General features: G+C 44.2%; 3 protein-coding genes across 6 annotated transcripts; 2 read left to right on the top strand and 1 right to left on the bottom strand.

Annotated features, from left to right (window-relative positions):
• The first annotated feature begins 54 nt into the window (after window positions 1-54).
• On the top strand, window positions 55-12,755 carry slc46a2 (solute carrier family 46 member 2). Its single transcript, XM_078794303.1, has 8 exons — window positions 55-725; window positions 1,113-1,283; window positions 1,348-1,560; window positions 1,645-1,816; window positions 1,885-1,968; window positions 2,033-2,189; window positions 2,762-2,912; window positions 12,600-12,755. Exons 1-7 carry the CDS (start codon window positions 240-242, stop codon window positions 2,847-2,849), a joined length of 1,371 nt encoding a protein of 456 aa, XP_078650429.1. The 5' UTR covers window positions 55-239; the 3' UTR covers window positions 2,850-2,912; window positions 12,600-12,755.
• snx30 (sorting nexin family member 30) lies at window positions 3,169-13,385 on the bottom strand. The gene is made up of 9 exons (XM_058064557.2): window positions 13,052-13,385; window positions 9,728-9,943; window positions 8,870-8,980; window positions 8,636-8,794; window positions 7,967-8,156; window positions 6,673-6,872; window positions 6,510-6,599; window positions 6,224-6,376; window positions 3,169-5,045 (listed from the first exon to the last, which is right to left on the bottom strand). Exons 1-9 carry the CDS (start codon window positions 13,184-13,186, stop codon window positions 4,968-4,970), a joined length of 1,332 nt encoding a protein of 443 aa, XP_057920540.2. The 5' UTR covers window positions 13,187-13,385; the 3' UTR covers window positions 3,169-4,967.
• Window positions 12,900-16,242, top strand: inip (ints3 and nabp interacting protein). 4 transcript variants are annotated; one of them, XM_078794304.1, is made up of 4 exons: window positions 12,900-12,912; window positions 14,677-14,773; window positions 15,534-15,621; window positions 15,731-16,089. In XM_078794304.1, the coding sequence occupies exons 2-4, from the start codon at window positions 14,739-14,741 to the stop codon at window positions 15,827-15,829; spliced, it is 222 nt and encodes a 73-aa protein (XP_078650430.1). In that variant the 5' UTR covers window positions 12,900-12,912; window positions 14,677-14,738; the 3' UTR covers window positions 15,830-16,089. The 4 variants fall into 4 exon arrangements, with proteins under 4 accessions (XP_078650430.1, XP_057920544.1, XP_057920545.1 ...); XM_058064561.2 differs by lacking the exon at window positions 12,900-12,912 and adding an exon at window positions 13,011-13,751 and having other exon boundaries at window positions 15,770-16,242; XM_058064562.2 differs by lacking the exon at window positions 12,900-12,912 and adding an exon at window positions 13,023-13,244.
• Window positions 16,243-16,540: the final 298 nt, after the last annotated feature.

Here is a 16,540-nt window from a genome sequence, read left to right as displayed (position 1 = left end):
CATAGTTTATTAGTCATCATTGTATCTGAGATGTATGTATTTATTAGATTACCGTAATACTTCTACGACGACTTCGATGAAAACAACAAACTGGACACATTTGAGCTGAAAGTCGTTGGAGAAGTACCGTACTTGGATGCGGAAGTGAAACCTTCCCACCTAAGCTCTTGGACTTCCCTGACTGCGTAATTTCTTCACTTTGTGTCTCTATAGTTTTGGTTTTGTCTATTAAATGAAACATGGTGACGCCGAATTGTGGCCAAAGCGTTTTGGCGGTTTTCCGCCATGTTGAGCCGCTCGTCGTGCTCGAGCAGCTGGGCACGTCTTTGTTCAACACCGCCCTGCTGATGGTGGTCAAGGCCAGGTGTGCCAACACTACCGACCCCGCCACGGGCACCCCTGCCTCCCGAGAGGAGAACCAACAGAGAGCCATGGCGGACTTTTACATGGCATACAACCTCATCGTCCAGCTGATGCCGATAGTGTCCGCTCTACTCCTTGCCAGGGCAGGCGACCGCGGGTGGAGAAGAGCCCCAATCGTGGTGCCCTTATGTGGGTATCTGCTGTCCAGCGTCTCCCTCCTATTGGTGGTTATTCTCCGCCTCCCCATTCAGGTGATGTTTGGGGCGGCGGTTGTCTTCGGTGTGTCCGGGGGATTCTGTGCTTACTGGCCCGGCGTGATGACAATGGCGTCGCTCTCCTCGACCACTGAAACTCGCTCACAGGTCAGAGAAACGCATGACACAATTCTCTACTGATACAGCAGATGGCGCTGTGGTATTGTATTTGTATATGTACATGTTGCGCCTCCTCCGTCCAAACACATAGGCAGGACTGTCACGTTCATGGCTTCGCTGAGTGTTGGAAATCACAAAACTCTAAACACTACAAATAACTGCCAGGTCGCTATATTATCCTTGAACATGTTAAAGGATCTGCTCCGATGTCATAATATCTTTGTGGTACTGTCAAATTCTCGTATTTAGTGTTTTGATTGCAGTATTTTATGTGTTTTGTACACAGAGCTGCTTTTACAGGCAATGTACTGTAAGTCCAGGTTTAGCCCATAACAGCATCACAGCAGCATGGGTGTTACTGTTTATAAAATGCAGGTCATGATGAGAGTAGAGCTGATGTATGGAGCTGCAGGCCTGCTCGGCAGTGTGCTGTCCGGTCACGTGTTCTTGCTCTACAGCTCCAGAGTGGGACACGGAACTGTCCTGCTCTCCGTTTGCACAATTCTCCACTTTCTGAGCCTCGTGCATGCCACATTTCTGCTGCAGGTCAGTGGACATTTGTATTTGGATGTGACATTGCTATTATTGACGTTTCCCTAACTTTGCAAAGGTACAGCAAGTGGCCAACCAACCTGATGAGAGCAGCCAGCTCCTCCCTCTCTCCTCCAGTCGTGTTCCCGAGGAGACGTCTTTGACTAAGACCAAGGTGAACGTGGTTCTGCTGTTTGCAGCTGCTGTCATATACGCGTCCTCGGTGGGTGGAGCCGTTGAGATCCTGGGCATCTTTGTCATAAAAGAGCCGCTCCATTGGAACGCCGCACAGGTGACACTTCCGGCGTCTTTTGTGATGAAAGATTCATTTGTTGTTCAGATCAGGTTTAGGACAAATTGAACTCTACGCCTTCAGGTTGGTTATGGGAATGCAGCAGGCTTTGTGATCTTCCTAACCAGTTACCTGGGTGCCGTTATTTTCCGTCGTTGCATGACTGATGCGGCGCTCATTCTCATCGGCATGCTCTCATTTGCCTGCGGAATTTACTTCACAAGCTTCGTCACCGTGACCTATATGTTCTACATCGGTAAGACGAGATTCTTATTGTTCTGCACAATTTTTTTTTTTATGACTTTTTAATGACTTTCCCCACAGCCCGCTCACTCAGCCTCTTTGGGCTCATCCCAATGCCCACCATGAGGTCACTGCTCTCACAACAGTTTCCAGCATCCTCATGGGGTGAGTTGCATGTTCTCATATGCATGAGCGCCCCCTTGTGTTGTCTCCACCTCCTTCCCATCAGGCATCACTCTCACCACCCTGCAGCTGGCTCTGAGGCTTGCTGCCCTGGCGTACATCCCCGCCTTTACTAGACTCTACCAGAGGACATTGGACTGGTACCCGGGTTTCATCTTTATGCTCTCCAGCATACTGGCAGTTCTGGCGATGATACCCATCAGGTATCTTTTTAACATTTATTCATTTTCTGACGCTTATCCTCACGAGGGTGGCAGGGGGTGCTGAAGGTTATCTCAACTGTCTTCGGGCGAGAGGCGGGGTACACCCTGTACTATAAATCAGCCAACCAATCACAGGGCACATATAGACAAACAACCATTCACACTCACATTCATACCTATGGACAATTTGGAGTCGCCAATTAACCTAGCATGTTTTTGGAATGTGGGAGGAAACCGGAGTACTCGGAGAAAACATGAGAGAACATGCAAACTCCACACAAAGATGGCCGAGGGTGGGATTGAACTCGAGTCTCCTAGCTGTGAGGTCTGCATGCTAACCACTTGAGCGCCGTGCAGCCCCTTTTTAACATCTACACTGTAAATCCTATTCTTGGTAGGGATTGCATGGATGGATGTTCTTCCAAAGGTGTAAGGTCTTTTCTGGATCGTCATAAAAATGCTTGAAAATTCACATCTGTATTCATTTCTGTGTTGACCTAAAATTGACAAACCTATTGATAAACCTACTATCTTATCTTACTATACTATCTTACATATTATCCCCCTTGCAGTGCTGTGGGATGCAGGTTGTCTCAGCAGGGACCTTCCGAGGAGACGGCGGTGTCAACTGAAAAGCGTCAAGTGGAAAAGGAGAACTGAATCTCACTTGCTCCAAAGATAAAGCCACCAACACGACAGGAAAAGGGGAGCTGAGGAAACGAGGTGTGTTTAAACAAGCACTTGATGTAAACAATGCAAACAACATGCGGAGACGTACTAGGGATGAGCGAGTACTCCACTATCTGTATATGTTCACCCATCTAAATTATCTGTATTCTATTTGTATTCAGAATGGGCGGGGCATGAACCACAAGTGGGTGTGGTTTAATCCGAAATGGGTGGAGCTTAAAGCTGTATATTATTTTCATTCTGATTTCTGATTTTCGAGTTATAGCATTTTTTTTTAAAGATGAGCAGATGACTATCAAATCAATTTTATTATTGGTCCAATATATCCCAAAAATAATTTGAGGTAAAGATAATTGCATCAAAACAACATCAATATACAAGCTTTATATATGTTCAAGTGTACAATATGTAAAAACTGGCAAACAAAAGAACAGAAAGTATTAATACTTCTTTCAATAAGTTAGATTGATCATCTTGTGATTGTTATGACGGGACATTTGGGTTTTTTTTTGCTCTTTACATTCTTATATGAATTAGCTGTCATCTTGTCCCATTTGTGGATTCAAGAAAAAAAAAACAAGAGTTGTCACAATGCAAAGTTGCCATGTCTTAAAGGGGGAGGAGTCATAAAAAGGGGGCGGGTTTGTATAGTGCAGTGAATCAGCAGGCATTTGTGTGGAGCTTCACTAGGGCTCAGTAAAAGCACAAAAAAACATTGTTTTGTAAATTTACTAGCTTATTATTGTTATTGCAAATGTCTCGTCCCGTCTTAAACATTTTGACAAACTGACCTGACTTGTAAACAAAACCTTTGAGATAAATGAAACAGAACGTAAACACAAAAAGTAAACAAAGCTGTTTATCAGCTCTTTTGTAAAAAAAAAAAATAATAATACTTGCTGCGTTTATTTAACTAGATTTGTCAACATCTGTGTGTCTCTGCTGTATAAGTTTTATTATTTCTAATAAAAGCCATCTGGTGGGGGCAAGGCTCATTATCCCTGAGCTGTACCTTTAAATCCAATTACTACAATACTGAAAAACATTTAGCATCAGCACAAGTACTACTGTAAAAAAAAAGTTATTGTTGTAAAATGTGAGTTATCTAAATATATATTATTTTAGTAGTTTGTGTATGTTCTTTCAGTTGTTGTTAGAACTGAACAGATAAATATTTGTAATCATATGCACTTAATTTAAACGTTTTTTCACCGCTTCAAACTCCACAACATAAAGCAAGAAATCCCACAGATGCAATTGCTAATCCCTTCTTTGCCACTAGGTGTCACTATTGCACCCCAACCACTGTTTTACTTTTAAACTGATTGTACCTATCGGGTTCCTTTCCCTGGAGCCACAGCAGACGTGACAAACTCGACGAGATTTTCTAATTAGCAAGAGTGATTTAGTCTCAAACCAATCGAAGGCCGAGATCGATCGCTCCCCTGATGGAGCTCGGCCTTCAACTCAAAACACCCTAGTCGTGTGAGGGGGGGGGGGGGGGGGGGTCGTCATTGCTAAAAGCTGCTCGCTGTCCCGTGTAACTGAAGGATGGGGAGCAAATGGGAATCAGACGGTGGGGTTGTTACACAAAACTGCCGCGGAATCTCCAAGGACGTGTTGCGAAACACAGAGGCAGGTTTCAGGTGTCTGCAAATGGATTTCTGAAGTAATCAAACATAACTGGAAGTTAAAAAAAAACACATTTGAACCTTTGGATAACAATCTTTAAGAATGGTAAGTGTAGACATTTGGGGGGGAATTGAGGTTGTAAACATAAGTACCCTTTGTGTCAAACTTAAAGTAGGAACAAGACTGAAAGAAACACCACTTAGCTTGTGGTTAAACAAGCGGCATTGGCAACTGTTAGCAGGTGACGTGAAGTAGAAAAAGGGAAAAAGCAACAACATAAAAAAGAATGTCTGTACATAGCATGTCACTGCTTGCCCAGTGGTCACTGTCAGTGCCTCCAATCTTGATAATGTCATCTCGGGAGACAAAAATCCTGCAGTGTCCCCGGTCCTCGGCCCTTCTTGGCGTGACAAAGAATGTGAGACGATATCGAACGGGCCAGCGAGATACGATGCTTCAGTCCGTCTCACTGGTTTGGTCGTCAGTCTGTTTGTCCTGCAGGATCGTTATGAGCGACTCCCATGCTGCTTGGCACTTCAGAGGAAATAACCATATGGAGTTAGAGCGTCCAACCTTTTCTAATGTCAGCATGAAACATACCTTCTTTGGAATGTAAACAAAGTCATTTACTCAGAGAACAAGTCAGCAACTCATTGGGGTATAGTTTGATCCACGATGTAGTGGCAGCTAGGCATAATATGGCGTGGTTTCTGGTGCTCAGTCAAGCGTTTAAACCTGACATTACTCACCAGTGACGGGGGCAGGCTCTAAATGTACGATGAGGTCGGTCCTATTAAACTTTCTATGCACACTGTTTTGACATCAGATGCAACAGCCTTTTCTGGACTTTTAACGGACAATAGGGCCACATGACGGACGTCACTCCTACTCTTTTTTTTTTTTTTCCTGGACAGCATACTTCCTGCAGTGGATGTTGTCTCACCAGTGTATTGCAATGGCAGCTTTAAATGGCTTTACACTCTTACTACCCACCATAGTAGACAAAATAAGAGTAACTAAGCAATTTAAAATGTACATAAAACTCCTGCTCTTACAGTGTCACGGTAAATGTGTACCCTAATGGACCCTAAAGTGGCAAGAGAACAGGAAGTTTTTATTATTTAGTAGTTATTATTATGATTATTATGATTATTATGAATAGTCACGGCTGCACGGCAGACGAGTGGTTAGCACGCAGACCTCACAGCTAGGAGTTCAATCCCACCCTCGGCCATCTCTGTGTGGAGTTTGCATGTTCTCCCCGTGCATGTGTGGGTTTTCTCCGGGTACTCCGGTTTCCTCCCACATTCCAAAAACATGCTAGGTTAATTAGCCACTCCAAATTGTCCATAGGTATGAATGTGAGTGTGAATGGTTGTTTGTCTATATGTGCCCTGTGATTGGCTGGCGACCAGTCCAGGGTGTACCCCGCCTCTCACCCCAAGACAGCTGGGATAGGCTCCAGCACCCCTGTGACCCTCGTGAGGACAAGCGGTAGAAAATGAACGTCTGGTGCTTGTCTCACAGAACAATTACTGATACCTAGTGACCAATGTAGAATACTCCATTCACAATTAGAAAGCTTCTTCTGCCTTGTATTTTAGTACAGTTCATTTATCAATGTTTATGCTTAAATGATTAATTTAGGCCAAGAATAAGTAAAACTGTTGAAAGCCGGTCCTACATGTAAAAACAACTGCATTGCAGCGTACCTTCTCATAGTAGCTGATGTTCTTATCAGCGATGCCGCTCAGAAGCTGCTTGAAATCTTGTCGCTTGTTGCTCTGCCAGCGCTCCCAGTCCGCCTTCAAGTCGGCGTTAAAACACTCCATTTTGTCTTGGCACCGCTCCACCTCAGCCGGCATCTATAGTGGGATACAGAAGGACTAGTGCTTCAGGGGCCCCGAGGGAGCTACATGCTAAATGCTAGGGTAGAGCAGGTAAAGACTGAGATTAATCCAGATTCATTTGAACGGACACAACAAAATAGATGCTTACCGGCATTCGGTCTTCTGGTTTGCGCTGTATGGCCGCTTCTAGTCGTCCCTCGTACTCCGCCTGACTCTGGTCACGTTTCTTCAAAACATTCTGAAAATCCGGTTGACGCATTCAAGTCTAGACGAGAGTGGAATGTTCGCCCATTCAAATCAATCTCTCTCACCTTCATGGATTCGATGTAGAGGACGTACTCTCTTAGCACAGGCAGGAAGTCCTGGCTCATGCTCTCACTAAGGTCATCCATCGCCCCGCAGGACGTCGTCAGGGAGCTCGCCGCGCCCTCCAGCGGGCGCTGCAGCTCCTCTTCCGAAGCCGCCCAGCTGGAGTACACGGTGCTGTACTCGCGTAGCTCGGCTAGATACTCTAGTGGACGTGAGAGGAGGACAGACCAAAAGTATTTGTTGACTGCAGATGATTTAAATATCATGAGTAGGCAACAATGAGCATTGAACATTGGATTCATGCAGGAGGATGAGGCCCACAGCAAACAAAGCCAAGCAAACAGCTGACAGGACTGAAGGGGTAAAAAGGCTGTGCTTGTCTTTCTGTTGCTTCCTGTTTCACAACATCAAATGTGTGAAAAGCAGCTTCCTAACTTCAGCTGCAGACTGCAAACTAATCTTGCTGGGCTCGTCAAGGAAAAAAAACAAGATACACCAGTCTCACTTTCTGTTGCGTTTAGTTTAGTGTTTTTATCCTTTGGAACCGCTGAGGTCAAATTCAACCTGTTGACCTAGCATACAAGTGTAAAAATAAGTATGCATTTCACAGAGAGTGACTGCCTGGATGGCACTAACTTTCGAACGTGCCGCTCCCACCGTCTTCCGACTCTGAGTAGGATCACATGCATGTTACTGTAATGTTCGGTGAGACACACAAACACCAGACTTGATAGCCAAAACAACAGGCTTTTGTTTCAGGTTCTAAGTACCTCACAACAGGCACAATACCCCCAAACACAGGCAACTGTTGCAGACGTAATCCTAAACTAAAACTCAACTATTGTCCCCCAACGTTACTTCCTGTCACACATGAGGACAGTAACATCAATACAATAATTGGGGTGTTATTTCATGTCCGGAGGGTTCTAATAATGTGAAAAAACATATTTAGTAAAGAGATTTTCAATGCTCTAACCATGAAAATATTGGATTCATAAATAAGGAATCCTACTTTGTGGACATTGACTAATCACGGTCGGGTCTGGAACAAATTAGCCTAACAACATCATGGCTGCAAATTCTTCATCGCCTTTGTGTGTGCCTGAACGCACGTGCTTCCAGTCAGCCGTGAGTGACCAATTATGAAATTTTACGCCAATTTGAATGCAATTTATCTCATAATTGTAAAATAAGTCTGTTAATTATGTTCTCTTATCCCAAAATTGGCAACATATGCTAGTAACGTGAGACTTGCGGCTGGAAAATGACTTCAGACGTCCCGACTCGGTCGGTTACCTGACTGCTCCTTGAGGATCCTCTGAGCAATGCGGTCGATGGTGCCAAGTTTCTGGCTGAAGGTGTCCAGGTACTCTCCCATGGCGCAGAAGTCGGGCGGTCGCGCCCGCAGCTTGTAGCCTCCGGCCACGTGCTTCACCGACTCGCCCACTTTGGTGAGCAGCGCCAGACCTTGACGCTTGTTTAGATCCTGGCGACACATCGCAGGTTGAGAATTGCGTAGAATCAAGAAACATACGGCAGGGGGTGCATCTGTCATATGGAATCACATTGTCAAGTTGAATATGGTTTAATCCACTGCTTTCAATAATGTCTCCGGGTGAGAGAACCCATTCATTTTATTGCTTTTTGTAGTTTATCACGCATCGTAGTTCCCTGATCCATGAGAGGCGTCCCAACTGGGGCAATGTAATGTGACCAAGAGCCAAATGACCTAAATTACATGTGAGCATTTGACAAGGAAATGGACGATTTGATTGATGACCACTTTATAGCCTTCAGAGAGGTCATTTGTCTACTTGTGCTGGGAAAGTCTAGCAAATTTATTCGGGATTTGCTACTTCTTTTTTTTGTGCATCAGCAGTCAACTTGATTTATTGTTGCAGCTGACGTCTGCAAAACAGTTTTTGTTGCATTAAAATGGATTGCAGTAAACTCCAGCTGTCTCACCTTGGCAGACAAGAAAGCGTTAAGATGTGGGTTGAAGGAGAGGACCGGGTGGTCGGCGACCCGCTTGAGGAACTTGTCCAGTGCTTTCATGCGCGTTTCCACAAACTCTTCCGAAAAACGATCCACCACGCCCTTCATCACAAACTTCTCAGGCAAAGGCTGAAAGAGGAGAGGGACGAGGTGAACGGCGGTTTTGCATTTTGAAAGGAGGGCAGCGTGGATGTGGTCACCTACGGGGATGAGGTGGGTGGGCTGGCTGTCCTCCAGCTTGATCCTCAGCCAGTCAAAGTCTTGATAGCGGCGGCGCACGCAATAATCGGGCAGGTCAAACTCGATCCGTGTCGTCTGGAGGGAAGACACACGAGCCCATTAACATTAGTCATGTCATTTTTTTTTCTGGTTAGATAACTTTTTTTCTATGCAGACTTTTCCATTGATACTGTTTTTGGGAAAGTGAGTTGTATGGGGTAAAGATCACATAAATATTTTTTTCAGTATAAACAGGGATGTGGTCACTTTCCATATCAACTGCTACTCAAAATGTAGTGCTGACAGACCACTGTTAAAAAAAAAACCTCACACAGGCTCTCCTAATTAACACTGTGCCTTCATATTTGACTGTGATATTTGTATAAGGCCTTTCACCCTAAGCACCCTAGTGCACACAGCAACGGTCGCCATGACGCCATCAGGGTGGCTGCTGGCAGCGTCTCTGACTCAGCTTCCTTCATCAAGGCTGAGAAGCGGGGCGTAAAAAGTGAAGCACCATTGTTATGATATCACAACTATTAACTAAACACTTTTAAGCGTGTATCTTCATCGACGGTGAAGGGCTGGTCATCTAGCGCCATTGTTCCCTCATGAAACCACAGATCGCTTTAGCCCTCGGGTCGTCTCTGGCAAAGGTTTAGCATTTTTCCAAGTGCTGCGGCGATAGAGACAAGCACCGGGCCACATGTGCAGTAACAGTGCTGACGTTTCATCATTTTGATCAGGTTTGATCATTTGGTGCAAGTAGCATGTGAAATGTGAAACTCCTCAAATTCACGATTTAACACAGATGATTCTCAGGCTTAAAAGCCATGAACAGACCTTGGTGGACACTCTATAGGTGATGTAGGTCTCCATGGTGGAGACGTGCTTCTTTGGGTCATCCACCGTGACAAACAGGTCACGGGTTTCGGTGGCGGTGTAGTAGTCCCGTGGGTCGGACTCGAGGTCGTCATCCAGCTGCAGCCTGTTGAAGAGCGAGGACGCAGAGGCGGGACTCGGTGTGTCCACCGGCGTGCCATTGGACAGCCCTGCCTCCTGAGAGCACAGATATTTTATTTTTTTTAGAAAGCCTCAAGAAGAGGAAGGGCAAAAACAAAGAGGGGATAGACAAATGCTGATTCAGTTGTTTGTCGCCGTGAATGAGTCTCTTGTTGGGGTCACGGCTGTGTGCTCGCACCATGCATCATGTGACACAACATCTGCATAGTCGCCCTAACTGAATGATGGCTGAAGACGAACACTGCACTGTACACCACAATAACGCCATCCCATTATAGCCAAAGAGAACACTATGTTATTGCAGTTTTTCCCCATAGACTCAAAAAATAATTAACTCCACACAAGTGTTTTGCTTTGTCTTGGGCTTTTTGCGTCTTGTGGTGCTACTACTTAAAAGGAAGACAAAAAACATAACATCAGTGAAATTGGACACTGTATGACTTTTTCACAATACATGTACAACATGGCTATAGTAGATACAGTAAAGTCTCGTTATATCGATATCGGTTATAACGAATTACTACTTATTACGATACTATTTTCATTTCCCGGCAAATTTCTAGTCTTTTATGATATAATTAGTTCCGTTAGTACGATATCCGGTTATTATGATAATCCGGTTACTACGATGCCCTTTTCATCTCCCGCCAGCCAATTTGGTCTGCTTATATCGATACAAAAGCAGCTTAAATCAATCTTTGCTTAAGGATTTCAATACCAAAAAAGAACACGGCGAACGGCTGCTTCCAGTCAACTTTATTTTTCACACTTCCACCACCACTTCCTGGTTCACAGGTCATGCTCAACCCGCCCCACATAGCTGGCCAAACACATGCCTGCAACAGAAGAACCAACTGACATAGCATACACACCTATTCCAACGAAGACACAAGCGTACAAATACATGTATTTAATTGTGTTGTATTCAGATATCTTTTTATCGCTTGCAATAATCACTGTTTTTCATATGTACATGCTGGCGTTCGTTGGTTCTTCTGTTGCAGGCATGTGTTTGGCCAGCTATGTGGGGCGGGTTGAGCATGAGCATGACCCGCCCCACGACATTGTTCTATACTATAGAACAATGTCGAGTGCATTATTGCCCACTTTTAATGCAGTTCGGCGCAGGATCGGATATATGGATAGTCCGGTTATATCGATATTTTTTCCGACTCCCGAGAATATCGATATAACGAGACTTTACTGTAATAATAAAAGAAATAATAAAAGAAAAGAATGTGAGGTGTGTTTAGTCTTTACATCACCTCTGCACATTTGTCACATGTCGTCATAAAGTTTCAAATGAAACCACAAATTAGATGTTATTCTGGCAATAGTTCCAACTAACTTCCTTTTTGCACAGTTGCTAAAAAGTAAAATGCATTACATCTTCCACTTCCGCAAACGTGTTTTATTGTTTAGGTGTTTTTGTTTCACCCCAACATGGTCACTTTCACTCCTGAGCGATTTAAATATACAGTCTCCCAACAGTAAGTGTCCCCACTCGAACACGCCACGGCCACTCTCACGGCTTCACTCTTTCCCTCCTCTCGGGTTCTGAGTGTGTTTTTTTTTACACTGCGGTGCAAAACCTTAAGCTTGTAATCACAGCCCACATAATTGCATTGCCTTGCATCATTGCATCACAACCAGGCCACTCACTCACTCCACAGAAGTCATGCTCAGGCACAAAATAACACTTTGGGAAAATCCAGAATTGGGTTTGTTTCTTTAAAAGAGCTGATAGCGTCTTTGTAGAGCTGTCATACTGGCATAAAATTAGCATCTTTGTTGCACATTTGCTTGTCGTAAGTGTTACTCAGACGGGTAGATATGGCAAACAGGGTGTCCCTATAACAGAAAGCGTTTTCCCATGATGGCCACATTCCGAAAAATGAAAGGATGCAGGGTCCACCTTGATATTCTGCAAATGTGTGTTCCGAAAACACACTATAACTAAGCAGTTATAGTTGACTCCATACAAAATACAAGATAGTACAATTTCCTCGTTATCCAAATTGTATATAAGTATAATTTTTTTTGGTGTGTGTGTGGCCCTTATCATTGTTCATAACCCCACATTCCCCAGCACCCTGTTATGTGCACACATTCCACTGCACATACTATGTAATACACACAAACGTTTATCTCCTGGACTTCTCTTGTATGCACTGCACTTTAACTATTCAATGTAATGCGCGCAGACTGCACAAGTGTTTACTATTTTTGTTTTTTTTTGACAATATTTTATCAATATCAATATTTATCAACAGCTCCTTTTATGTCCAATCACATATCACGTGTCACAAATGTCATTAAAAATGTATACTTTAAAGTAAACAACTGCATAAGTATTCAACCCCATTGGGTTGTTATTCAGTAGATGCCATTCCTCCTTGCAAAACAGCTCAAACTCTTCTAAGGCTGCATCAGGATTGGGCATAAACAGCTCTTTTCAATCCCAGCCACAATCTATTGATTGGCATCTTGTGGCCATCAACTGTCCTAAACTTTTCAAGTTACCCTAAGGAGTGTCCTTTTGTCGCCATGCAGCAATTGTAACAGCAATACGAATGATGCAAATCAAATCAGTACCATTTATTGCAGCTGTAAATCATCAAGCCGCCTGTACTGCTAATTTATTATGTAATTTTCTAATACATTCTGTATTTAATGGGTTGTTATTTTTTAGACAAATATGCCACAGGCCAACAAAAACCAAGCTATAGGCTCCAAACGACCCCTGGGATGGACTTTGGACACCACTTCATGATGACTGGGATACAATATTGAATACAAACAAAATACGTTTTTGTTAGAAGTGCCTCAAGCGTGCATGATGGCGACAAACTGCCGAGTTTGTAAGTGTTTGTAAGTATAACTTTATATTAGTGTTAATTTCAATTGTGTAAGCTATAGCTTAAGTTACTATGTTGTTTTCCTCTCGCTACAGACAATTTAATGTGAATCATATTTGACGCAGTGATGTCTGTTTATCATAATTGGTAAGTTGTAAAGCTTTCCCTCCATATCTTTGATCAACAACAGGTTAGTAAACATGACTGAATTAAAGCACAACTGCTGCTTCAACTGTCCGTTTTCGAACCGCCGAAGAAGGTTTGGTACAACCGGGGTCGAGCCTACCTTGTCGCCCCCAGCGGTGACGCTGACATCTGGCCCCGGGGAGAGCGGCTCTTCGGCGGCGGACAGCGGGTGGAGAATCTCTGCGATGTGCTTCTGCCCCGAGCTGGCCAGGCCTCGCGGAGCGCCGACACTCATCGTGCGGCAGGCGCTGGGGCTTGGCTGGAAGTGGAGGCTAACGGCTGTCCAGTTTACTGTTAGAATTTATCACGTATTTCTTTTTTTCTCGGCTTCTCTGTCTTCTAGTGAAGCCTTGAGCCGCTATTTGGTCCCAATAGTGAGCTGAACCCTACGGCGCAGCTGCGGAGGTTAAACGTAAAAAGTCCGGAAGTAAACACTGTCTGTGACACCGAGACGCGGAAAATGTGTATTTTGAGTAACGTAAAATCATTTTAATCTAAAATCGCGATTAGAATATTGCAATTTTACAATATATGTGTGGAAATATATACATATGTTTTCGTGCGCCAGCATGAATAGAAATTTTTAACCTTTTTCTCATTTTAGTCAGGCATCAGCACGGACACCTTATGGGGGGCGCCCTGAGAAATCACTAGTCCGGTGTTCCCAACCACAGTGCGCGGGCAAGCGGGAATGACGGGTGGACGGACAGAAGCAGGCAAATAAACCAACGACATACGTTTATTCACTCAATTCATTCAGTGTTTTGTCGGCGACATGACTGCCAATCCTCCAGGACCGGGTAAGGCTACTCCTTTTGCCTGCATGACCATCAGTTGTGTCTTTTCAGTCGTAGTTCTTTGTCATTAGCAACCCCAACTATTAGGCGTAGGGTTATTATCTTGGCGTCTGTGCTCTTTGGACTGATGGACTCACTACAAACATCCCAGCTGACACAAAAAAATCGGTTTATATTGTGGAGCTCGTGCCAAATCTATTTAAATCAATTCTGTCCTTTGACAGACTAAAATCTATACACTTTTCGTAAATTATAGTCAACGCTGACGTCATCATTGCGCATGGAGTTTTCGTGTATGGTACGTCAGGACTAGTGTGATGTCTGTAAGTAGCACTGTATTTATTTATGACATTAGACTGTTTCAAGATGACCTGGTGGGCTTTGAAGAAGACACAGCAGTGGACTGCTTTCCTGATGACAACTTTTGAGTTTCCTCTCAGATAAACACACACTGGAGAAATAATTTAGGACTTGAGTAGTACTAGAGACATTTTGTTCAGATAACATTTGGTACCATTGTTTTATCAAATATCTGCAGAAGAATAGGTCAGCCTCCAAGGACGTTGAAGAGGTAGCCTTGAAGATGCCCCAAGGTCAGGACGTCTTGCCATAGCCACTACCTAATGGTGATGGTTCACATACGTGTAACAGTTAATGGGATAGCTAACGCCGTGGGCATCACAAACAAACAGAACATTCTGCACAACAAACTTGCCACATTGAAGGGTTTTTGTTTTTTGTTGGAAAGCACACCAGCCTGGTCATGACGCAGGCCGTCCAGCAGCAGATGCAGATGTTTTTCTTGTGTGGGCTTCCCCAGTTGGAACCAGAAGCCACATAGCAGTCCGTGTGGTGGAAACACCCGCCGTCTTCCCCATCAAGGAAGGGTTGCATGTAAAGTAATTCTCTGCTCTCTGGCTCCACACAGTCTTCCAGAATAAGGCCCGAGTGCAAATCCTGGCTGAGTTGGAGAAAGAGAGGAGACGGTTAATGCAGAGTCAGTCCACGGCCACTCCAGGAGCCAGGTACCGGGGTATTAGCCATAAAATAGCCATAAAAATCACAACCATGGAAGCAGGGAAGAACAGGGTTAGTTGTCACAGCCTTGACCCTAACAGCAACTTGAACTAGCTTTCCCTTCACCATTTTAACATTTTTTAAAGTTTTACTCGAGTAAAAAGACAACATGGGGCTGCATGGCGGCCGAATGGTTAGCGCGCAGACCTCACAGCTAGGAGACCCGAGTTCAATCCCACCCTCGGCCATCTCTGTGTGGAGTTTGCATGTTCTCCCCGTGCATGCGTGGGTTTTCTCCGGGTACTCCGGTTTCCTCCCACATTCCAAAAACATGCTAGGTTAATTGGCGACTCCAAATTGTCCATAGGTATGAATGTGAGTGTGAATGGTTGTTTGTCTATATGTGCCCTGTGTCCAAGGTGTACCCCGCCTCTCGCCTGAAGACAGCTGGGATAGGCTCCAGCACCTCCGCGGATAAGCGGTAAAAAATGAATGAATGAATGAATGAATGAATGGAAAGACACATAGGTAAGCAATGATCCCAAGCCGGTAAATGTTCCTACCACAATTTGAGAGACGGCGCCCTCCGATGATGAGACACAAGTGTGACAAGTAAGCCAGTTCTCTTCTAGTATGTTCAAAAGTCCTTACGGCAGGAAGTAAAAATGATGGTTTGTTTTGTGAGGATGTGAATCGTGGTAGTAAAAGGTATTTGAAGTGCTCGATAACGGTACACCTCATCTCTCTCTGCTCCCATTCATCTTGTAGCATCCCCTTATCTCGGCCCAATATGAAAGACTTCCGGGACAATGCAGAGCAGCAGCACATTGTTGCCCAGCAGAAAGCAGCCTTGCAGGTGAGGCACATTATTTTGTGAAGCTCTTTGCCGAAAAAGTGTTCTTTGATTACCCAAGGCACAGATGCTGAAACTATTTTGTACTGTTCCCCCGCCCCCCCCCCCCCAGCATGCACACGCACATTCATCAGGCTTCTTCATCACTCAGGACTCGTCATTCGGTAACCTCATCCTCCCTGTGATTCCACGCCTGGACCCCGAGTCGTGACCCTTTGCCAACACCCAGGTTTCATATTTAGGCTCTGTGAAATGTGGACTCTCAGGCTTGTCAGGCTTTTACCTGACATGTTGTTACACTGTAGAAGACTGTATACCATGTATGCAGTCATATGAATGCATCATGATGACCATATATCGGACTCATTATTCCATACATATTTCTTTGTAATGCTGTTTATATAATAAAATTGTAATAAAAAAAAATACTGATGAGCAAGAAGCTTATCTGTAAATCTTAAAACATTCAGTGCGGATTGGAGCTGTGATGGACACTTTCACTGGAAGTACACTTGCCTACAAATCTCATGAGATCACATCCACTACTGATGATAATTGCATTAGTGATGATAATAGTGCTTTATTTCTGCCTATCTATATATTTTTTGTTGCACCGACTGCACATTTTTTGTACTATTTACTTATTGTTGATCAGGAAGTCATACAAACAAGCCTGACTCCAGCTTTACTGTAGTGCAGTCAAATCATATCATTGAAGGGTGCACTGCACTGTGTGGCCACCAGATGTCAGCAGTGCACTCTGTTTGCTTGCTTTCTTTTAAAATACATTTTATGGTCAAAGCTAACATTTCAGAAGGGTCGCAGTCACAAATGGCGGTCAGCGTTCGTTGAAACGTTCAGTGCCATAGGCGATTCTCTGCTGTTTCACAGCGGGACCCTTTGCAATTATTCTGGCTGTTAA

The sequence above is a fragment of the Doryrhamphus excisus genome, linkage group LG10 (assembly GCF_037039965.1).
Source record: "Doryrhamphus excisus strain RoL-2023G ecotype Guam linkage group LG10, RoL_Dexc_Guam_v1.1, whole genome shotgun sequence".
Classification (NCBI taxonomy): Eukaryota; Metazoa; Chordata; class Actinopteri; order Syngnathiformes; family Syngnathidae; genus Doryrhamphus; species Doryrhamphus excisus.
The sequence above is the reverse complement of the archived record's forward strand: the minus strand, read 5'-3'. Positions and strand labels throughout refer to the sequence as shown.